The following is a 25,161-nucleotide window of genomic DNA, read 5'->3' as shown; positions in this document are numbered from 1 at the left end:
ACTTTTTCACGTACAACTGGCGGTTCCACAGTCTTCTTGAGATACTTATCCGGACGAAGGCTGTTTTCACCCCACACCCTGTTAGAAGTCTGCCACAGATACCGCCCACCTCGTGTTTCACTGGATGAGTGACTTAGAAACGCTTGAGGAGACCGGAATCATGACTGATTTGTCCGGCCCTGCACTTGAGGCAGACAATTGAGGTGAAAGCCAAGCTGATGTGCTACAGAGGTGACATCGCTTGACGGAGATCCGGAGAGTGAAAGTTCGAACCCTGCCACCACGCGCATTGGCTTTTTGCTCAATTGTCGTTTGACGTAGCTTGTCGCAGTAGTATTCAATCACGTCGAGGCTACGGCCGGTCCACTCAGCAACCTGGACCCCTGGGCCCTGCCCCTGAGCCCTGCGAGTATTTTTCCCCGCGCGGCGCGTGTGCGGGGGGTTGTCCGCGCGCTTATAACATGCAGAGACATGCAAAGAAGGGTCATACACAAAAAGTACAATTGAAAATATATTTATTAATGCCAATTGTAATGCCAATCAACTTGAGATATATTTATTAAAGCCAATAGTGCTGGGAATTGTGCCAATTGTGATGCCGATCAGGTGAAGGAGAAAAACCCAGCCGAAAAAACTTCACGACCTGTAACAGATGAAGCAAAAACACGAGACAGTACATGTGAATAATATAGAGAATTTATTAATTATATCCAGTCCTTAGATTCTGAAATTAAAATGCAGTAGCACATCTAATCAAATATGTTCTTAATACGATTATAATCGAAATTACAAGTTTTATTATAAAAAGTCTGAGATGTGAGAACCTGATAGATGTAAGTAATTTCGAGCATAATATGGAAGCTAAGTTTAATATTCTAATATGACACAAATTTAATTGATCAATGTCTGTTGAAGTGAATAGCGCAGACATAAGGCAATAATTCGAATCAACACATAGCATTAATACAGAACCAGTCATCCAACATGTAGGGAAATAATAGCTACACCATATCAAAACGAAAAACGATCACCACATTTAATCAAAGAAGATATTCTTAATCAATATGATTATAAACAAAATTATAATTTGTGTTATAAAAAGTCTAATATTCCCATAAGTGAGAACCATCAGTGCAATAGCGGGAAGTTCTGATAGTTGTATCTATTTAACTGTGAACAGCAGAGACCCTGGAAGACTATGGGACATGAACACAAGAGGAAAGAAAATCTATGCCACTACAAAGAAGATATTCTTAATTAAAACAGCAGAGGAGAATAATTTATCATTTTAATTATCAAAAAGTCATCTTCGTGACATAATCTAATCGAACACTATACAATTTTCATTCTAAGAGACACTACAAACCTCACTTTGTTGTATGAATCCAACACAGAAAATAGATATGTTAAAAATGAACGTCACCACATAGCTCGCTCCTAGCCAACAACCAGCTCTGATGATATCTGCCCTGATTTGTTGAAGATGGGTGCCGTTAGATGTATGGAAGACCACGGAACACAAACGACAAGAACACAAGAAGAAATAAAATCTATACCACTCCAAAGAAGATATTCCTAATCAATATGATCACAATCACATTACAAGTTGTATTATAAATATTCCTACACGTGAGAACCATTATTGCAATAGTGTGAATATCTGTCATAACATTTCGAGCGCAATTCCAACATTACATAACTTTTAATTTCTTATTAAGTGAACAGCATAGACGTAAAGAAATAACGAGAAACAACACAATCAATAGCTAAAATTAATAGAAACCCAAACCTGCACACCATCCAACACATAGAGAAATAATACCTAATCAATCTATCAAAAGGAGAAATATTACAATATAGCACAGACTTAACGCTGAAGAACAGAGGAACACTCTAAGCGGCGACATGTAAACAACAACAGCGGAAAATAATTCATTATTGAACCATCATGAAATCGACCCACATACAATTTTCATTCTAACAAACACTTACCTTACCTTGATTACCGTACCTTGATGGAGGTATCCAAGACATAGAAAATATGCAATGTTTTCATCTCGGTTTTCACTCTTTTCCTTAAAGCCGGGAGACTTTATGTCTCTATCTAAATGACCAAGACTAAGCAACTCCCATGCTTTATCACGCAAAGGGTTGGGGGTAATTCCTTCGTCCAGCAAACAGGGCTTTCTAGAAGACAGATAAGATAGTCCAAAGGCGCTATATTTTATTGTGCCGCGCAAATAGATGTCGATATTATTCGCGGGGATCACTATATTTTGAAATCCTTTCCTTGAAACGGAAATTTTTCGTCAAAGTGGTTGACAAGTCGACTAAGTTTGTACAGATGCGATATTGTTATGGAACTTCTGGAGAAAGTCCAAATTATTAAATTGTAGCAACAATACTCAATGAAAAAACGAGAAACAAATTTAATTACATCAAGTTTTGTAATATCTTGCAGCAGAAAGTTCTATACAGATGAACCACACAGAAAAATCAAATGTGAAACACAACTCAGAAGTATGAGGCATTCCCAACTCAGAGATTATTTTTACTTATCTCAATCGAGTGAACAATTGAAACAAATATGACACAATTAATACATCATGCATACATACTCATGGAATATCAGTCGAACCTGAAACAAAACAAATTTAATTCAGACAAATCGTTTCTAAGCAAGCAGCGTGAATACACCGTAGAATCTGTACAGAAACTTATTCATGTATTCATTTTCGATGAATAAACATGATCAACTAGTGGATTCAAGCGATAAAGTGCGATGATACCCGACGACCCCCAACACCAACATTAAGTTAGGGAGGGACGGGCTCTAATATGGCCTTGTACATTGAATCATTGAAAGCGCACATTTTTTTCTTACTCATCGCACCTTTTTGTAAATCAGTTTCCATAATTCTCATGGCATGTAGATATTAATAGCATTCTAAAAAAAATAATAAATAAAATGAGCATAGATATGCTTTTAATTAAGTGTAGACGCGCACTTGAAAACAGAAGAAACAATTGTTCTACATTGAAAAGATAAGACAGATTTTGTAATCGCTACCATAAGTCATGGGAAGATGTGATAAAACACTGCTTCGAAAAGGAAGAGCCGCGAAACGATTTCATTATCGCTGCATTTCAATACGTCGTAGACATGGTCGTATTCGAAGATATGGTACAAACTACAGAACTGAAGATGCAAGAATTTCTGTGCCGAATCTACAATACTTATAAAAATATCTGCACATCAACGTCGGAAGGGCCACAGGGATTGATGGCGCAGTTTCTGAGATTTGCTAACGAAGAATTGAAATACACTAGACCAGATATAATTGTAATCATTGCAATGGGCATTGCGTTCATAAAGAAAGCAGTCAGACCAAATTATCATATACAATCCGTCTATATCGCACGGTTCACTACGGATTTGTTGAAATTACACATATCTGAGATGGAAAGTACATAAAATCTTCACACGTGATATGTACCACGGCAACGCAATTATTTTATTGTACCAGTCAGTGATGTCGAGTGAAGAGAAGTTCAATATTGTCGTGCAAGGTCTGATGTATCATCACTTATTGAAACTCAACAAACATACCAAGTATTCTTTGTCATCATTGTAATGGATTCTGCACATCGCAACGAAAACAGCTTATGATTAGATTGAAGATTGCTAAGACGAATATTCCACACTGTGTGTAAGAATTCTCATGGGGAATGAGACCTGACCATCAAATAGGTTTTACCCGACTACACTCTGTACAAGTACAACATTCGAAGGATAGAATTGCTGGAGAAGGATCGGTCATTGAAATTTAGAGGCATGATACATCTGTCTATGATTACAAAGAAGGATCACTAATCTCTTGTGAAAACTTATCATATTTCATGAATTAAATTCCAAAGTGCAAGTATATTTCTCAATCAGTTGCACTAGCCCAGACGTAGTAAAAGAGGAAGAAAAGGCGTCTTTGACAAGCAACCCGTTTGGAGTGTGGAATAAATAAATAAATATTTTCGTCAACACAGTTGTCCGTTTGTATGACTGGATAGGAAAAATGAGCCGTCCAAGATACGGGAAATAAGGCAAGATAACTGATTGCGGCGAAATAAGTCAAAGCCTTCGCGACACAGTGTCATCGACTTTTACAATCTCATTCGGGTTCAGTGCCTGCGAAATAATACGGAGCCTTCGCGAAAAGAGAATCTATTATCAGATGCCGCGATGCAAATGGAGGATTTTACAAGCACGATGTGCAGGCGAAGTCTACATTTCTAATCACGTAATCCTCCTAACACACAGCCCACAAACGTATATGAAATAATTTCGTTGTCAAACGCAAATTCCACACTAAATATAAATTTCTTTTTTAAATTTTCAAAGTCAAAACTGCACGCTATTTCTTGCTTTTTTTTTAAAGATATAGATTAAAAAGTTGTGCATATACTCACGCATACTATACAAGATATTTAATTGTGGATTAAATGCTAAAATTTATCGATTCACATTCAGGAGAAGTGGTGACTACCACACATCAGTAAGACTTTAATTAAAATTTGAAATGGTTTTGCGATTTATGATCAGTGTTGTAGAATGTGTAATTTCACAATACGCAGGCTTTAGCTCGCTCACTTTGACGAGCACTCTTTCACGATGACAAAGGATTTAATCGAATGGATTGATATTTTCTATATACACTATACCATAATGCGAATTCTTTATGTCGTGGATATTAAAAGTTACGAATATTTTCCGAACGAAATTTATTTATTTATCACCTGCGTCGACGAACCCGTTTCAGGAAAAAGCAACACGCTCGCGTGTGGTACCGCGTTAACGCGTCGGGCGCAGAATCGCGTTCGGTTTCGGGTACGGCATTCCCGAAACGCGGCCCTGCGTGTTGCCGAAACGTCTTCGAGGACGCGACTGCCTGGATGCTATGTCACTAAAATAATAATGATAGTTTTTCTGTGTGGCTACGGGAAATCTCGAGTATATTTTGTGAAAATGATCTACGTTTATGTGTGACCTGAGCAGAACTGCTTATTATAATTAATATAACATATCTTCCAGTGTGTTTATGCATAACGCTCATCTTCATTGTATACTGGGTAATCATTTCTGATGGCGGTTGTGTGATCCGTTTCTCACAAAATCTGATTGCCGCTTGGAAATTATTTCATGTACGTTTGTGGGCTGTGTGTTAGGAGGATTAAGTGATTAGAAATGTAGACTTCGCCTGCACACCGTGCTTGTAAAATCCTCCATTTGCATCGCGGCATCTGATAATAGATTCTCTTTTCGCGAAGGCTCCGTATTATTAAGTTTTCACAAGATATTAGTGATCCTTCTTTGTAATCATAGACAGATGTATCATGCCTCTAAATTTCAATGACCGATCCTTCTCCAGCAATTCTATCGTTCGAATGTTGTACTTGTACAGAGTGTAGTCGGGTATAACCTATTTGATGGTCAGGTCTCATTCCCTATGAGAATTCTTACACACAGTATGGAATATTCGTCTTAGCAGTCTTCAATCTAATCATAAGCTGTTTTCGTTGCGATGTGTAGAATCCATTACAATGATGACAAAGAATACTTGGTATCTTTGTTGAGTTTCAATAAGTGATGATACATCAGACCTTGCACGACAATATTGAACTTCTCTTCATTCGACATCACTGACTGGTACAATAAAATAATTGCGTTGCCGTGGTACATATCACGTGTGAAGAGTTTATGTACTTTCCATCTCAGATATGTGTAATTTCAACAAATCCGTAGTGAACCGTGCGATATAGACGGATTGTATATGATAATTTGGTCTGACTGCTTTCTTTATGAACGCAATGCCCATTGCAATGATTACAATTATATCTGGTCTAGTGTATTTCAATTCTTCGTTAGCAAATCCCAAAAACTCCGCCGTTCATCCCAGTGGTCCTTCCGACGTTGAGGTGCAGATATTTTTATAAGTATTGTAGATTGGGCATATAAATTCTTGCATCTTCAGTTCTGCAGTTTGTACCATATCTCCGAGTACGACCATGTCTAGGACGTATTAAAATGCAGCGATAATGAAATCGTTTCGCGGCTCTTCCTTTTCGAAGCAGTGTTTTATCGCATCTTCACATAACTTATGGTAGCGATTACAAAATCTATCTTTTCAATGTAGAACAATTGTCTCTCCTGTTTTCAAGTGCGCGTCTACATTAACTAAAAGCATATCTATGCTCATTTTATTGATTAATTTTTTTTAGAATGTTATTAATATCTACATGCCATGAGAATTATGGAAACTGATTTACAAAAAGGTGTGATGAGTAAGAAAAAATGTGCGCTTTCAATGATTCAATGTACAAGGCCATACTCTAGAGCCCGTCCCTCTCTAACTTGAGGTTGGTGTTGGAGGTCGTCGGGTTTCATCACACTTTATCGCTTGAATCCACTAGTTGATCATGTTTATTCATTGAAAATGACAAGTTTCTGTACAGACCCTACGGTGTATTCACGCTGCTTGCTTAGAAATTATTTGTCTGAATTAAATATTGTTTTGTTTCAGGTTCGACTGATATTCTATGAGTATGTATGCATGATGTATTAATTGTGTCATATTTGTTTCAATTGTTCACTCGACTGAGATAAGTAAAAGTAATTTCTGAGTTGGGAATGCCTCATATTTCTGAGTTGTGTTTCACATTTGATTTTTCTGTGTGGTTCATCTATATAGAACTTTCTGCTGCAAGATATTACAAAACTTGATGTAATTAAGTTTGTTTCTCGTTTTTTGATTGAGTATTGTTGCTACAATTTAATAATTTGGACTTTCTCTAGATGTTCAATAACAACATCGCATCTGTACAAACTTAGTCGGCTTGTCAACCACTTTGACGAAAGATTCCCGTTTCAAGGAAAGGATACGAAAATTTAGTGATCCCCTCGAATAATATCGACATCTATTTGCGCGGCACAATAAAATATATCCCCTTTGAACTATCTTATCTGACCTCTAGAACGCCCTGTTTGCTGGACGAAGGAATTAGCCCCCAACCCTTTGAGTGATAAAGCATGGGAGTTGCTTCGTCTTGGTCATTTAGATAGAGACATAAAGCCTCACGGCTTTAAGGAAAAGAGTGAAAACCGAGATGAAAACATTGCATATTTTCTATGTCTTGGATACCTCCACCAAGGTTCGTAGTGTTTGTTAGAATGAAAATTGTATGTTGGTCGATTTCATGATGGTTCAATGATGGTTATTTTCCTCTGTTGTTGTTTACATGTCCCCGCTTAGAGTGTTCCTCTGTTCTTCAGCGTTAAGTCTGTGCTATATTGTAATATTTCTCCTTTTGATAGATTGATTAGCTATTATTTCTCTATGTGTTGGATGGTGTGCAAGTTTGGGTTTCTATTAATTTTAGCTATTGATTGTCCTGTTTCTCGTTATTTCTTTACGTCTATTCTGTTCACTTAATAAGAAATTAAAAGTTATGTAATGTTGGAATTGCGCTCGAAATGTTATGACAGATATTCACACTATGGCAATAATGGTTCTCACGTGTAGAAATATGTATAATACAACTTGTAATGTGATTGTGATCATATTGATTAGGAATATCTTCTTTGGAGTGGTATAGATTTTATTTCTTCTTGTGTTCTTGTCGTTCGTGTTCCGTGGTCTTCCATACATCTAACGGCACCCATCTTCAACAAATCAGGGCAGATATCATCAGAGCTGGTTGTTGGCTAGGAGCGTGCTATGTGGTGACGTTCATTTTTAACATATCTATTTTCTGTGTTGGATTCATAAAACAAAGTAAGGTTTGTAGTGTCTCTTAGAATGAAAATTGTATAGTGTTCGATTAGATTGTCACGAATATGATTTTATGATAATTAAAATGATAAATTATTCTCCTCTTCTGTTTTGATTAAGAATAACTTCTTTGTAGTGGCATAGATTTTATTTTATCATGTCCCATAGTCTTCCAGGGTCTCTGCTGTTCACAGTTAATTACATACAACTATCAGAACTTCCCGCTATTGCACTGATGGTTCTCACGTATAGGAATATTAGACTTTTTATAACACAACTTATAATTTTGTTTATAATCATATTGATTAAGAATATCTTCTTTGATTAAATGTGGTGATCGTTTCTCGTTTTGATATGGTGTAGCTATTATTTCCCTACATGTTCGATAATTGGTTCTATATTAATGCTATGTGTGGATTCGAATTATTTCCTTATGTCTGCACTATTCACTTCAATAGAAATTGATTAATTAAATTTGTGTCATGTTGGACGATGAAACCTAGATTCGCGATTGCGCTCGAAATTACTTAACATCTATCGTGTTCTCACATCTCAGGCTTTTTATAATAAAACTTGTAATTTTGATTGTAATCGTATTGATTGAGAACATCTTCTTTGATTAAAATGTGCTCTCCCTTCTGATTCACTGAAAACTTGTGTGTATGATTACAGTTAATAAAAAATATTGTGTGTTGATCTGTGATACCTATTCAATGCTATTGTATCGTACCTGTAATAAGTATTTCTTTGTTACGTGTATTGTGTTTCTTCTGCTTCAGGTTTTTTGGCTGGGTTTTTCTCCTCCACACAGAGTCCCAGCACAATTCCTAGCACTATTGACTTTAATAAATATATTTTCATGTGTACTTTTGCGTATGGCTATCCTTTGCATGTAAACAGCCTACTGCACACATGTTGTAGCTGTAAAAAAAATTATGATTGAAGTCGACAGAGATTGAAAAATGACGAAAGAAGGCGACCCAGGCTGAAAAATGTGAGCTGGAAAGCGCGCACGCAGCCTCACGTACCCACACGCCACCCACCGGTAAGCCACTCCACCCGAGCGCCGCCCGGCGGGTGCGGGAAAAAGTACGCGACCCAAGTCTGCCAGGGCTAAAAAATGTCGAAAGAAGTCGACCCAGGCTAAAAAACGTGAGAGGGTAAGCGCGCACGCAGCCCTCCCCCCGCAGATAAGCATGTGGACAACCCTCCACACACGCGCCGCATGGGGAAAAATACGCGCAGGGCTCAGGGCAGGGCCCAGGGGCCCATGTCGTAGTTTCGCCCTGCCGTAGTTTTGGAATGACTGAATACTACTTGTCGCTTCCAAACTGGCGGAAAAAGCTGCTTATTCGCTCGTGCGCAGCTCACTGCGTTGTTTATTCGGCGCGAACCGATGTTACGCGCCCCTGTGATTTAACAGCTATTTGTGCACGATGTTTTCCAGTATGATGCAGTACAGCCAGAATTGTCTTCAGGACACGCTGAAAAAAGAAGGATGCGATTCCGAAGACTTTTTGCAGGGGTTCACTCGGAAAGTTGAGACTCAATGTGGAACGTCCAAGTCGTTCTGTAAGTACAATAAAAGAAGAATGAAGCAGGGATAACACATAATACGAGGCTTGGGGCAACAGTAGTCTTTGTAAGTCCAGTGATAAATATCCCTCCGGCGATCAAATTCATTACATTGAGTGGGACTTGATGGTAGTTGAAATCGAGGAGGATCGCCAGAGTGAGAGGATCGCCGGTGTGCGCTTGTATACGATGCGCAAGTGGCACAGGCTCCATAGGCATCGTAACATATATCTTTTAATCGGTCAAGTGGGCAAACGTTCACCTTCTATAACATTGCATCATGTAGGAAACTGCGTCCCACAGTTTCTGCAGCTGTTGATCTCCAGTAAACCTCGTCTTGACAACTGTAGGATGGGACAAGCGTAGGCTTTTAGAAAAGCAAGCAGCCCCTGTTGCGCACGAGTGCTTATGGAAACTTGCGTGCCTTGAAGCATTACGAAACTGCAACAGCCAGAGGTAGAGGAAGGAGAACAGCATTCCCGGTGTGCACCGGGGTGTGCAGCCGCGTCAGCTGGGTTAAACCATAGCACAACAGAGCAGTGTTCCAAAAAGTTCTCATGCTGCTTTGCGGCGCGCACAAAGTAGCATTTTCTATCTTCCCTGGCCGCCATAAAAGACTGCACAGCACGCAATCACATTAACACTCCGCTGCCCTCCCCACAGAAGATGTGGCGGCTTCAAGCAACTTGGATGTTAACCGCGTTCTCCCACGATAATCTCATCTGTATGTGTTTCAGAAACGAAGAACGTTACACCCATTTCAGGTACGACAAAGTACAGTAAAAAATACAGAAGGTATGAAATACCGTATCCCCTAACAAAACGGAAAACACACGGAGCGTATGGCGCGTTTCCCACTGTTTACCTTTCCGCTGTTATGACGTGGAACGATTGGAGACCCTGGCGAATGTGAGAGCGGTACGTCACCACAAGCTCGATTTTACACCCTCGCCCTCTTCTGCTGCGCAGGAACCTACGCGCAGAGCAATAATATAATGGCTACTGCGGTGCAATGCCGTAGCAGCATTTCTTAGCACTGGGCATCTATCAGCAGTTTACTGGGGTTCATTCAAGTACAGCGTGTACGCCCTTCTGAAATTCTTCCTGTATGTTGGTTTGGGCCAGCTTACACGTACTATAATTTTTGTTTACAGGCTCTGCTGAGTGTAATAAAAACACGTTATCCCATGCACAGTCTGCGTGCAACGATAGATATATGCAGAACCATGTGCTGAATCCTGAAAAACCGGAAGCATTGAGCCCGAATACGCAGAAACATCACTGCTGGTAAGCGCTTTTTCTTTTACGTGCAAACGGCAGTTCCATAGCATTTTTGTGATAAGCGTCAGACCACAACAGCACCAGCAGACCGCACCTGTGTCCACCCAACACCACATGGTGCACCAGAGCAAGTCTGCCTCAGATGCCGTTTACCTCGTGTTTTAAGGCCCAACCGCATTAGTCAGCGCATTATCCAGCGACCTGCCGTGGCGGAACGATAGAAAAGCAGCGACACCACCGAATTCCGAGGGGTGCGGATATCGTGGATGGGCGACTGTTGGACGAAGGAAGCGTTGGAAGCGGCGCGAGCAAGTTGCCCATCAGAGATTAGCCGTGGATGGCGACACGCGGAAGTGCCCAGATTGTTCGCGTGGATCGCGTTCAGCGGAGGATCAGATGTTGCTGATGTTAACCACGCGATTCTTGTGTGAGCGTGCAAAATGCAAAACACGAAGGGAAGAGTGCAACAGATTAATATCAAACGAAATGCTGTGTTCGCTCTGTGTATTTGGATGCCTTGTGAATGGCGAGGCATGACAGGTGGGTCTGAGTGCGCACTCCTGCACTGATACCATATCTGTGTTTCAGTTTTAAAGTAGGTAATGTTTTATGGCCATTTGTTATGGGAAGGAGTTCGTACCGCACCTTCTGCAAAGTTATAGATACGTTTTTAGTTCTCGTTTAACTCTTTTCCACCTTGTAATATCACCATCACTTACCTAGCTTGGCGCATCATAGCCATAAACCCCATAGCCATATAGACCAGAACAATCCAACTCATCACCATCATCACCTGTGTTCATGAATTTGACAAATAATAAAAGTGCTTATCAAATTATGCGAATTTCCATTCCTTGAGAGGGTACGGAAACGTTCGCTGGGGGCGCAGTCAATCCGTTATTGTAGAAACGTTGTATGAGGTTAGCTTTAGGCGTTTTACGACAGCGTCGCTTGCCACCGAGAAAAACTCGCGTTCTGCCGCTCACAGAACGTCTCATACGGTTGAACCTTTAAAGGAATGAGTGAAACAGTCGGAAGAATGGAAATCATGACCGAGGTGTCCGACCTTGCAATTGAGGGACGATAATTACGTAAAAGCCACGGTAGGCAAAGGCACAAAGGTACGGTAGGCTACACAAGCATAATCGCTAAACAAAAACAATGAGAGTAAAAGGTTGAATCCTGGCGCCTATGGGCGGCGTGCAGCGCCTAAAGGCGCGCTGCTACTCGTCCCCCTTGTGAAGAAACTGCACAACTGCTCTAGGAGAAATTTGGCGCTTGCATACTACGCCGCGCACGTTTGCATTCACGTTTCGTGCAAGCGTTCTCGTGGAATTGCCTCATATTAGATATAGTGTGTCCAGTTTACGAGCAGGCGCTTCCTCGTAAGGGTAAAACGTATGTAATTTTTACCACATAACGCGTTTGTCGTTTCTATTCAGGCAAAGTGCCTCAATAGCTTTAGATGTAGCGGGCCCGATGTTGACCCATTTGCCGCAACCCCTGAACCCATGAAAAAATAGGTTCTTTCTTGGCAACAATCTTCCTGGGTTCCCTATAATTATTTCCAGAATTGCGGGCAAACCCATTGTTCGAGAAGTCGCGGTTATTAGAAAAGCTAAAAAGGCTCCTTAGTATGCCTTCGCACTGATCGAGTGGAAACAATTTTACGTTATTTATCATGTCCCTAGCACTGTCTCTTTTTTAGTGATGAGATTTTTTTTAGTTTCCCAACTTGTCGGGAAACGGAAAACCCGAGACGAGGTATAGAGGACGATAACAGACAAACATGATTTCAGATTTCCACACGCCAAATTCTACTTCCTTCACACGAAAGAGAATCAAAGAAAAATATGGTCGATCCATTGGTGGATCAGACGAAAATGTGTTAACGCTGCAAAATCCTTCACACGACCGTACACAACGCGAACGCAAGACATCATTCTCAGCCGAACGAGCCTTTCGGGGTTCCTCCAATTCAGCTTGGCGGCGTCATCTCGCAGCGTCAGCCTTCTTTCGCCGCCGCTTGCTTGCTTACTAGGGGGTGCTCCTTTGCTCAACCTCAATAACCCATGGCGCGCCTGGAACAACGCGCCACGCCATTTTTGCTTGGCGCGCCACCTTCTTCTACGGCGCCGCGCCCGCCAGTTGTGCTGGCATTGCGACCTGACGGCTCTATATATCAGTAGATCGATTTCAAAATTCAGTGAAATCTATTAATTTCGTGCAAAAAAAAAAGAAAAGAAAGAAAGAAGAAACTCGTTCTTCATATTTTCCTCTACGAAGAGCTGTCTGACCTACTTCAGAGTGTGAAGGGTGTAATGGTAATGTAATGTAATGTAATGTGAATTTATTTCCACAACGAAAAATTGTGGTGGAAGCTGTTAAAAAAAGTCACTGGTAAAACTCGAATCCGCAATACGCGCAGGCTCCAAGCGAGCCGTCGACTTTTCGTACACGACCCGATTCATTGCGAATATTTGGCCCAAAATACTTTCCAAAACGTTATTCGCTTTCCCCCATACCAATACGTTCCATGGTGTGTGAGATGATGACAGCTTTCTCATTTACTGGCAACGCGTTCTATGCTTACTCTTTGACTGTACCTTTGACTTGCCTCATGGGGCTGATTGCGGCAACTTTTCGGCATACGCTTGGCGTTAGTAAGCTTGCAACCATTGTCAGCAGTCGCCGCAGCGCCTGGCGCGTTGGGAAAGTGGCTCTCAAATGGATAGTATCCCTAGCATCAATAAATCATCTCGCGCTGTGACGAACATGTGGCATAACAGAAACCTTCGTACGCATTGGGCTGGCCGCCAGTACGTGTGCGGGTACACGTCGGGATGTGCTGGTACGGGTTGCACCAATGGCATTGCTGCAGGCCGTGCTCCCGCATGTGCGGTGCGGCTACGGGTACGAAATTTCGTACCCACGCTCATCTATACCTATAATGCGCATGTTGCTCATCTTGCGCATCAAAGGAGCAAGTCACAGCGGTCAAGACCAGCTGCACGAGAAAAAAGCTAGGGTGAAGTGGGCATGCGCAGACCGACCTTCTTTCTCAACCTCCTTTCCCGTCTCTCCCCGTGCTTTTCGTCTTTTTCGCGTTCCCCTGGCCTCAGTCACAGCTTCCTCGGTTTTTTTTTTCTTTTGCGCTTGCTCTAGAGTAACATGCGTGTTGCTCCATAGCAGAGAAACAAAGAGCGGTGGAGGTTCATAAAGCAAGTTTATTTATCCTCGCGAACTGTTCAGATAAAGTTACAGTACATATCTTTTAACGCGTTGTAACGCAGTTTTCACTGGAGCTTTAGGTGCATCGACACCGAAGAGCAGTTCGCGCACACAGTTTGTAAAGGTGTACAGTTTTCGAGAACAGCTGGGCCAGGTATGTCGTAGCTGCCGATGGCTGCGGGAGCTCTAAAAATAGAATAAAAGTTTTTTGATGATGCCTAAGTCTGAACGAAAATCACTGTTATGAATCGATGTAGCTCTCGTATTTGAAGACCAAAGCACACTTGTCACAAACGTTCCTAGATCACGGTGAATGAACGGCTGCGACATGCATGAGGGGCAGCTATAGCATAACCACACATATAATTCATTAGCAGCATATTCGAAACGCACAAGTAACGGCAACTCACTGCACTCGCGCCCCTAACTTACAGAGTTACTCGTAAATGTTGTACGTAACACACTTCACACGATAAACTTGCATTACTTCCTTCGGAAACAAGTAGTATCCAAACTTGTCTTGCCATTGACCTGCGGAACATCGGAAGAAGAGTGACTGCCTCGCGATTTCTGCGTCCTTTGGAGGTGCAGGGATTCCCTGTCATGTTCGTCTTTCCACTGTTGTGTTGATCAGCTGGATGCGCCATTCCGTTTTCACACTAGCTGTTCTCCACAAGCTAAATCTGAAGCACTCAAAACCCTCGAAGCTACCCGCTAGCATCTGCGAACACAACGGTTGTAGTCAGAGAAAACACGCATGGCCGGACAGACATATCTCCTTCGTTCAACCGACCGTTCGGATCCTCGCGCCTGAATCAAATGACTCCCGCCCATTCAGCGCGAAGGAAGACTGTGTCAGTTCTCGGAGATCAATGAGCATCCTAATATTACACATATATCACGCAGCCACTTAGGGATACTGAGATAGCTACGCCAGTGGCGAAGATATTTTGGAACCGGTGTGCTTTGCTTTAGAGCCGGCGGCTGGCTGCACTGCCTAGAAGTCGCGCCATTTCCTTCCTTCTTCCCTCTACACTAACAGCGCATGCGCACCGTGGCTTAAGACTGGCCACGCCGCGATCCTTGTCTAGCGAGCACTCTAATGCTAACGCATTAAAATAAAAAGTGCAAACTGAAATTATATGTCGCCGCTGCCATTCATGTTTCATGTTCAAGGGCCGTTTTTATGATGGAGGTGCAGTTCGAAGCCGTCGGGTGCTCGAGTGGCGGCTGACTTCCACAGAAATAATTTCCAGCGTGTCATTACGTGCGGCGCGAAGCATCCAAGCCCCCTTTTTTTTATAAAACAAGGTGATGGACAGACACGGTAGCTGGATCACTCCTTGTGAATTGCCCTGTCTCTCAATGCAGCCGCAGTATACGACTCTTAGAACGTTTGTGGTTGTCTCCCGCACGGCAGCACGGAGGTCGCTCTGCACACTGCCTATTTCTTGAGTTGCCGTCTACGTAGGTTGCCGCTCCCAGCGCCGAAACAGCTGACATCTCTCTTGCGCCATTGTATTGCTTATTTTACGCGACCTGATCCAAAGTTTTCTTTTTCTTGTTATCTTCTTATTATCCACCAGGATATGTTACGAGTCCCTGCAATTAAACACCAGTTTCTCCACCGTCTTTTCTAGTATGATGGAATACAGCAAGACTTGTCTACCGGAACTACTCAAACAACAAGGATGTGACGACACAGGTTTCGTTCAGCTCTTCATCCAACAAACATATAAAATATATAGACAATGTGGAACATTTAAATTGGACTGTAAGTACAATACCGATGTATAATACTAACATAGCTCATTGCTTCTGACAACAGTCGCCCTTGTCAGTCTAGTCATAAAGGTCGTTTGCCCCCGGTGGGGACAAGCGACCTTGGGTGGCATATGGTAACATGACACAAAACAAGTCAGTATTCCAGAACCCCAAACGCCGTACCCGAATTGTAACACCATGTAGTGGTATCCTGAAAAACACGAGTGACTTCACAAAAACACGCCAAAACAATCGAAAATCGGTTGCTTCATCACAACAAATGTAAGCAAGAAAAGAAAAAAAAAACGTAAGGTAAAAAAGAAAAAAATCCCGCAAGTTCTAGGCACCTTTTTTTCTTTTCCTTTTTTGTCGTTTAGACACATATTCCAGAGCAGCTTAGAAGTCGTTCCTGCAGCTGAATTATTCCACCAGACGGAAGTCCCCTCGAGGAGATTATGTAGCTACAGAACTATCTCACATTAATTAAATCTGTACTCAGGGAATTCCGACCAAAATTAATATTTAAAATCGGTCAGAATCTGTGTCAAAATCGTTGAAAACTGTTTTATGTGTTAAAATCACTCGCGCGTATCGTGAAGTATCCAATGCTGAATTCCACTATGCGAATGAGCGGAACGACGACTGCGCCCCACTAAAGCATCACCTTCGCCGATGGACCCTTATCAGGAAGGCTAAGTTCGATCAGTGTCAAGATAGCTAGAAGAAAAATAATCAGAACGTGTGTATTGGACAGCAGGCAGCATCGTGTGCAGCGCTGTCCAATGGGCGCTTTCTGATTACTGATCTGTACAGTGAGCGAACTTAGCTTCCCAGGATCGGAAAGTAGTTGATCTGGTCTATCTACTTAAATCGTCTCAAACGGTCTAAAGCACGTGGCCTTCTGACGTGGACTGAGCGCGGTGGCTGAGGAAATTTCGCCTCATTGCTTATCGAAATTCGCTCGCGTTCCAATGCCTTTGAACGTCGATTGTCCAGCCTCCCGAAATTTCCTCAATATAGTTGAATAATGAATTTTAGGTAATTGGTCACGTTGGGGTTACATACATTTTTTCAAGGTAATGTCCGTCTGGGCGTACAACTCGACTCTCATAAAAGAAAAGCCTCGTATATCATGTGTGTGTGTAACAGCTAGCGAACAGTATGTACCGCCAGAGGGCAGAATATTTCCTTCGACATGCCTTAGTTTATAAGTGTGTCGTTGCCGTAGTAAAACTCGACAGCGTACGGGCAACGCCAACTAGATAGAGAAAGCATGCATATAGCCTCCTCCCCCTCCTTCGCTACGTAGACACATATAGTCAGAATTCGTCTGCTACTACGATTCACCGTTCTGCGAACTCAAGGACCCGCAAGTTATTGCAGGTCACCGGGAACCTGCACACCTAAATATTCAGAAAAAAAAAAAGTGCAAGACGCTTTCCAGAAAATCGCGTTTGAGAAAGATTCAGACAGTTTTGTGCTTTATTTGTTTTTCCGTTTTTCCCCTTTTTTTTCATTTAGTAGGCGTGGACGTTCAGTCATAACTCGCAGGCGACTATGATTCTTCTTCATGGCCAAACACGCTGAAGGCACGTTCATCATTGGCTACGGCCGTTGAAAACGCGATCCTCATTGGCTGACTCTTAATTGTAACAAAGATCGCGATGAAATCGCGATCTTTTGCGGCGCGAATCTTCAGCAACAATCTTCAGCTCTCGGAGGATCATGCGCATGCAGTGGTTTGCTTTTAACTTGAGACGAAGTGGTGCCTATAATCAAGTTATTTTCACGTTACTAGTTTATAATTATCACAGCCACGCACAATTCAACATCGCAAGTACACCGGGAAAAGATGTACCCGCATGGCAGAAAGAGATCGTTCTGTGGAATCACAGCCGTTGTTTTAGCCGTGCATGCAATTAGTATGATTTATATCAAACATCGCCACAGAAGGAGCCTTTAGTGAACGACAGTGGTGCCTTGCCTCGCAAATATGGACACACCGATGCCGCCCAAATAATTACTTTACACAATTAGATCACGCTCGTTAGGACAGTTAATCAGGCAGTGATGTAAGCTTTATCAATTAAGTTACTTAGAAAGTGGTAACACCTCCTCGAAACACAGGGCTTATCCCTTTTTGAAGTACAGCCCTTCTATGTTTGTTTGTTTCTTCCTTCATTTGTTCTGATTATTTGCAGGCCTGGTTGTTCCAAACTGAATGTCATTCTCGAGTACTCACATGCTTTTGTTGAATACAACTGGAGATTGAGCAAAGCTGCTTAGGGACGGGGGCCTGTTATCCAGTGCTGACTATGTCATGCTTGTTATGTGGAGAACGTTCCAAAAATGCAGCTGCACATCTGAAACTCCACTCAGTATCATCGTCATCTAAAAGGGAGCGTCGTAGCACCGTTGTGAGACCAGACACGCTTTCTGGCACCTTCCGCAGTTTGCAGAATTTTGTTCAGCATCGAAGTCTCTCATAGGAAACACTTCGCATTAACTGTGACTCCCATCTTACATTTTGATGTGCAAGGGCCCTGTGAAGTTATTGCCTCCATCAAACTTCGCTTGTAGTGGAATTTTACCGAGTCTCGAAGTGACCAGTTTAAGTGGCGACTCAAGGCTACTCCCGCCGTGGAGCTGTGGGGAAGAAAGGACTCCGTAATACACACGGAAGGTCAACCAGACTCGTCATAATGGATGAAGGTCGCGGAACGCGAAACCTACCTTGTCGCTGACCTCGGACCGAGGTGTAGCGGAAAGTGAATGTGATTGTTACTATCACTCAGGATTTGGCAGTCGGGAGGGACACTGGTCTCCCCGTGTAAATAAACTTGTATATAGTGTACTCCTAGTCTACGTTTGCTTCATGCACGGCCGTCAAGGCACCGACGAACACCAACCCCTTCCCCCGTCATTACCATCATCGACTAGGGGAAAATCTTACTGGCGCAGTCGACAGGATGTTCGTCGTCGACTAACTTGGAGCAACGTTGGACAGCGGTGCAGCTTCGCAAGTTGGGCCGTCCTGAGTCAAGGAAACCTCGTCGGAACAAGTCACCGAGGTTGGAGCGGAAAAGCTGCGAGCAGCGGCCTGTAAAGTTCACTGAAGGAGGTCAGGAACAGGCGACCAGTACGGCGATTCGAGTGCGTCGAGGAAGCTGGCGCTGTGTAAAGGCTGCGAGCTACGGGCCCGGATCCAGGAACTTCTCTGCACGGAAGCCATCAGAACCGAAGGTGAGACTCTCTGATCGGTTTTCTCCGGCTTTACCATGTCTATCGTTACGCGATCGCAGAAAACGCAGAATGGGGATGTAGATGAGGAATGCAATGAAGTTCCAGGGAAGGATTCGGATGGTGGCGCAATAGATAGTAACTTGAAATCTCAAATGGAAGCTCAGAAATTCGAGCTTGAGAAACTGAAATTGCAGCTTGAGCTAGAGCGTGTGAAACTAGCACAAATGCAGGCGGGTTCACTGAGTGTCAGTTCGGTAGCTAAGCCAAGAAGCAGGGTGGGTGAATATGCGAAGGAATTGAGGGGAGTCATCGCGCCCATGCCTGTATCTGAACCGCTGGTGCCCGCATGGTTTAAGAGTGTTGAGACGATCTTCATAAATCTCAGTGTCCCGGATGACGTTCAGGGAGCGGTGATTCTGCCGTACCTAACCGAGAAAATGCGTGATGTTGCGACACGGTATGGAGAGGGGAAAATCCTCGCGTTTAGTGAGCTCAAAGAAAAGGTACTAACCGAGCTAAAGCTGACGGCAAACGAGTACAAGCGATTATTCTACGCAGCTCGTAAAGCTGATGGGGAATCGTGGAACCAGTTCGCCTCTAACTTGCAAACTCTGTTTGAGCACTACTTAGAAAGTCGGGAGATCAAAACTCTAGAGGACCTTAAACTGCTCGTAGTGTCGGACCGCCTGAAGCAGGGACTACCTGATGATATCAGATCGTATGTCATTCTAAATGAGACAGCAGAGTGGCTGAAGCCGCAGCAGGTAGCTCAATTGGCGTCCAATTACGAGGACAGCAACGCAGGTCGGGTAAAACGACAAACTAAGGGAGCTAGCGCAGAAGTTGGGGAGGCGAAGACACCGAAACAGGAGGCAATCCGTGTTGCGGAAACTAAGGGAGCGGAATCTAAGGTTTCGGGGCCTAGACGTAGAGGAAAGTGTCACGTGTGCCACAAATATGGACACTACAAATACGATTGCCCGGAATCGCAAACTAAGCGCGCAGTGCCTAAACGCGATGAAACAGAGCAGGAAAGTAAGCTCGTTGCGAGAGTCACGTTACTAGCGAGTAAGGACGTTGGTGATGCCGCGGGAAACGCAGGGTTCAAAGTTTCAACAGAGAGTGAGATGCTTGAATTCAATGTTCAGTCGTGTGAAAAGACACTAAGAGCACGGCTTGACACAGGAGCTGACATCACGGTTGTCAGGAGAAGCTGCATTCCGCCCGAGTGTGAAAAAGAAAGCTCTAGTGACATGAAGTTAAAGAGCGCATTCGGGGATATTGAGCCTGCAAAGCTTATGTACGTGCCGTTGGGTTTGGTCACTACAAGGGGCGAATGGTGTCAGCAGATGCTGCTGTTATGCGCTGTAGTGGATCGCATGGCAGACGGAGTAGACGTACTGTTGAATCCCGTTGACCACGAAAGCTTGGTTCAGGCGCAGGAGGAGCTCGAGGCTCACGCGAAGGACGTGTTAGAAGCGGAAGCTCACGAAAAGAGGACAACAGAAATGATAACAGATCGGACAGAAAAACTAGTGTTCGAGCCCGATGAAACTGCCGTGAACGCGGAGGAAGGTTTGGTTGTACGCGCCGTGGAAGTAGAATCTGGGACTAGCGCGACGTCCGACACATGTGAAGAGTCAGTATCCTTCCGGGTGGAGCAAAAGGAAGACACTACGCTAGCTGACGCGTGGAAGCAGGCAAGAGAAGGAACGCATGGCATGACTATAGATGGGGGTTTGCTTTATCATACCGACCTAGTTGCCAGAAGAAAATGCCGCCAACTTGTACTGCCGATATCGCGACGAGCTGAAGTACTAAAGCTCGCTCATGACTCTCCGTGGGGCGGGCACTTTTCCCAAAAGAAAACTAAACAACGCGTGCAGAGTGCATTTTATTGGCCTACAGTTGCGAGTGACATAAAGGCGCACTGTCAATCATGTCACAGTTGCCAGATTTTTTCAAGACCGCGGGCGAGCGATCAGGTACCGATCACTCCGTTAACGCGCCCGGAGAAACCGTTTCAGACGGTGTTTCTAGATTGCATTGGACCGTTAGAACCACCTTCTTCCCGTGGTTACCGATACGCGTTGTGCGTCGTAGACTTGTGTACGCGGTGGCCAGAAGTAGTTCCGTTGCGATCCCTCACGGCAAAAGCAACGTGTCAGGCGTTGATAGACATATTTGCGCGATTCGGGACGCCGGAAGAAATCTGCTGTGACCAAGGCACCAACTTCACTTCCGGACTAACGCGGGAACTAACTGACAAACTAGGGGCGACGATTAGATTCTCGACACCTGACCACCCGCAAAGCAACGGCTTGGTGGAAAGGTGGAATGCGACATTTAAAGGAATGTTGCGACATGTAGTGAATGAACATAGCCGAAGCTGGGACCAATACGTGCCGTGTTTATTATGGGCCTATCGCGAGGTTCCTAATGATACGACGGGGGTGTCACCCTTCGAGCTGATGTACGGCAGAGCTCCGATGGGACCATTATGTATACTTCAACGTACATGGACAGGAGAATGGACCCCGCCGGCAGGGCTAAATAAGCCAGCCGTGGAATACTTGACCGACTTAAGATTAAAAATGGCAGAGGCAGCGGACAGAGCTCGGGCCAGCGCGAATGAACGGCAGAGGTCGTACGCTAACCAGTACAATCTCCGCGCGCGACCGAAAAGCTTCGACGTTGGGGATCAGGTCCTAATTCTGGAAGGAGAAACGTCGGGAAAGCTGCAGGCAAAATGGAAAGGGCCGGCCATTGTGCAGGAGAGAAAAAGGCCAGACAGCTACATTGTAAAGCTAAATGGGGAAAAGCAAAAGTGGGTCCACGCAAACAGATTGCGGCCTTATGTATCAAGGGCTAATGCGGTAGGTGTCATCTTCGAAAGTGACGCAGAGTTCGGTGACGTGGAGAGCATACCAAAGAGACAGAAGCCAGAGCCGACGAACCTCTCACAAATGCTAGAGGGATGCGAGTTCCTAGACGAAGCGAAAAAGGAGAAACTTATTCAGGTCATCAACTCCTTTAAGGCGGTATTCACTGACGTACCGGGACAGTGCAAAGTGGGGTCGCACGCCATCCGCATTGTGGAAGGCGCAAAGTATGTCAAGCCTTGTAACTATCGCATCCCAGTGGCACTGCGAGAAGAGGTCGAACGGCAAATTTCCGAGCTTCTCAATTGGGGATTGATCTACCCGATAGAAAGCAGTTTTGCACACCCGATCGTATGTGTGGCTAAGAAGGACGGGTCGCTCCGTATGTGCACGGACTATCGTAACTTAAACGCAGTGTCGGAGACGGACAACTTCCCTATGCGCAACATGTCCGAATTGTTGTACAGTGTGGCTAACGCAAACTACATTTCGGTGCTCGACATGACGCGTGGGTACTGGCAAATTCCGGTTGATGCTGATTCCCAAAAGTACACCGCGTTCCAGACGCCGTATGGGCTATATGCTTGGCGTGTCATGCCGTACGGGCTAAAGAACTCTGCGGCTACCTTTCAGAGAGTGATGAATGAAGTGCTACGCGAGCACAGGGAATACGCGTGTGCATACATAGACGATGTAGCCGTGTTCTCCAACAGCTGGGAAGAACATTTAGAGCATTTGCACAAAGTACTTCAGGCAATTGTAAAGGTTGGCCTAACTGTCAAGGCGAATAAATGCAAGTTTGCACAGGGCAGCATCAAATATTTGGGCCACGTAGTGGGATCAGGATGCCATTCGGCTGATCCTGAAAGAATTGAAGCGGTAAAGCATCTCAAACCTCCAACGACTAAAAGGGACCTGAGGAGCATGTTGGGGCTCTTCAATTATTACAGGGAATATGTTCCGAACTATTCACAGATAGTGCTACCGTTGACCGAGCTCACGGGTAAAAGGGTACCGAACGGGATACCATGGAGCGAGGCAGCCCAAACCGCGTTTGAAACAGTTAAGTTGGCGCTGGCGGCAATTCCAAAATTGCATGCGCCTGACCCAATGAGAGATTTCACGCTAACAACAGACGCGTCAGAAAAGGCAGTGGGAGCCTGCCTGTCACAGTGTTTTGAGGGCGACAATATCCCAATAGCATTTTTCAGCAAAAAACTGGCACCCTCACAAACAAAATGGTCTGCAATAGAGCGGGAGGCCTTTGCTATCGTGTGGGCACTTGGGCGCGTAGATACATGGGTATATGGAGCAAAAATAAATGTGGTGACAGACCACAATCCCTTGGTGTATCTCGCCCGATCTGCTGGAGGCAGTGCCAGACTGACACGTTGGTCACTCGCGCTGCAAAAATACAACATTGAAATAAGCCACATTAAGGGTGCGCTTAATCATTGCGCAGACGCGCTATCCCGCCTTGATAGGGATCAGTAAGATGTGTGTAATTAGCTATTGCGACGCTACCGAGTTATTAAGTTATTATTATTATTTGGTTAATTTCATGGCTCATTATGGCAGTGTTTTGTTCAAAGACATGGTGAAGCCTGGAACGTACCGCTCAGGGTGTCAAACCTAGGTTTTCTGTGTGTGTGTGTGCGTAGATCGGCACTAACTTTTTTTTATTGTTGAAGTTCCACGACAGACTTCTGTGCGTAGAACATTCTTGGTGGGGAGGTGTGAAGTTATTGCCTCCATCAAACTTCGCTTGTAGTGGAATTTTACCGAGTCTCGAAGTGACCAGTTTAAGTGGCGACTCAAGGCTACTCCCGCCGTGGAGCTGTGGGGAAGAAAGGACTCCGTAATACACACGGAAGGTCAACCAGACTCGTCATAATGGATGAAGGTCGCGGAACGCGAAACCTACCTTGTCGCTGACCTCGGACCGAGGTGTAGCGGAAAGTGAATGTGATTGTTACTATCACTCAGGATTTGGCAGTCGGGAGGGACACTGGTCTCCCCGTGTAAATAAACTTGTATATAGTGTACTCCTAGTCTACGTTTGCTTCATGCACGGCCGTCAAGGCACCGACGAACACCAACCCCTTCCCCCGTCATTACCATCATCGACTAGGGGAAAATCTTACTGGCCCTCTTGCACTACACACGTATGGTCTGCAAATTGCAACAGGACGATTTGGAGCATGGAACAGTTGTGATTTTGTCATTTTGGCCCTCGTGTACCCAGTCTGTCAAACGTAAACAAAAAAGTCTAACACGATAAGCTTTTGAAAAGAAGATCACTGATGATGAGTAAAGTGAGTACACATTTTTCAAGTTCAACATTTATTTCTTGCACTTGTGTGTTTCAGGATAAAACGAACGTGCAGGGAGGTCGCAAAAGACTGCATTTATTGTTTTGTGACCTTCCTACAATGACAGTATATATTTCAGGAATAACAATGGACACGTACACTCTCTAAATTTGTAGCAGTCGGTTTTAGGTTGGAATGAGCAATGAATAGCAACTTCCCTCCTGATATTTTCTCATATATGCTGAATTTTACATTTAATCTGATCAAATATGTGATAATATAATATATATAAGAATAATAATATATAAGAATATAATATGTGATAAATGAATGTTATCAACAGAAGATGTAAACAAGATCAGTTGCCAGAGAAGTGCATTCTCAAGAAATAATTTTCTGTTCGTGGGCATTACGTAGGTTCTGCACCCATTTCTTGAGTATGACGACGCAGCTGTGAAGTAACCTGTATTGATGATGATTATTTCAATTTTTATGGTGCATCGACAACAAAAGTCATAATACATCAAGCATTGGTTTGGATGCTACTAGTTAAAAATAGATATGTTGTTTATAAATGCATTGGACAAAAGTTAAAACATCAGTCTAAAACAGAATTTACAATCCCTGTATCTTCTAAAAATTGAAAAGATTAGAAACTATTCAAAAAATAAGATGGGAACTTTTCTAAAAAGAACTAATTGTTATATTGCTGGGTGAAGGAGCCTAAGGTGTACAAGGTGTAAGGTGTGTTTCAGATGTGAACATGTAAGAAAATGTGCAAAATTGAGAGAGGCTAACCACAGTGCGTGCACTGCGGTGGTTCCTTCCTGTAAAGTAGAAACCCGTGGATGAGGAACATGATACTTACCTGTACACTCAGTCGCACCACACTGCACAGACGATCATCTGGGGAGCCCCATGAGGAAATCTGTATTGAGAGACCACTTTTGCCTTAAAAACTGCTACAAATAGCACGACACGCTACAAATTACTATTATCGCAACAACCTGACGATATAGCTCAGACACAAAGGCGAAATTCAAGTCACGC

General features: G+C 43.7%; 1 protein-coding gene across 1 annotated transcript in view; it reads left to right on the top strand.

Moving 5' to 3' along the window:
• LOC135378871 (uncharacterized) overlaps positions 1 to 25,161 on the top strand; it is a 157,791-nt gene that overhangs the window by 118,470 nt on the left and 14,160 nt on the right. The window contains exons 19-21 of the mRNA XM_064612023.1: positions 9,271 to 9,395; positions 10,553 to 10,685; positions 15,551 to 15,684. Coding sequence (XP_064468093.1) covers positions 9,271 to 9,395; positions 10,553 to 10,685; positions 15,551 to 15,684 — 392 coding nt within the window. The remainder of the gene's footprint in view (positions 1 to 9,270; positions 9,396 to 10,552; positions 10,686 to 15,550; positions 15,685 to 25,161) is intronic.

This window comes from Ornithodoros turicata, chromosome 1 (assembly GCF_037126465.1).
Source record: "Ornithodoros turicata isolate Travis chromosome 1, ASM3712646v1, whole genome shotgun sequence".
NCBI lineage: Eukaryota > Metazoa > Arthropoda > Arachnida > Ixodida > Argasidae > Ornithodoros > Ornithodoros turicata.
This window is presented reverse-complemented; position numbering and strand designations above follow the sequence as displayed.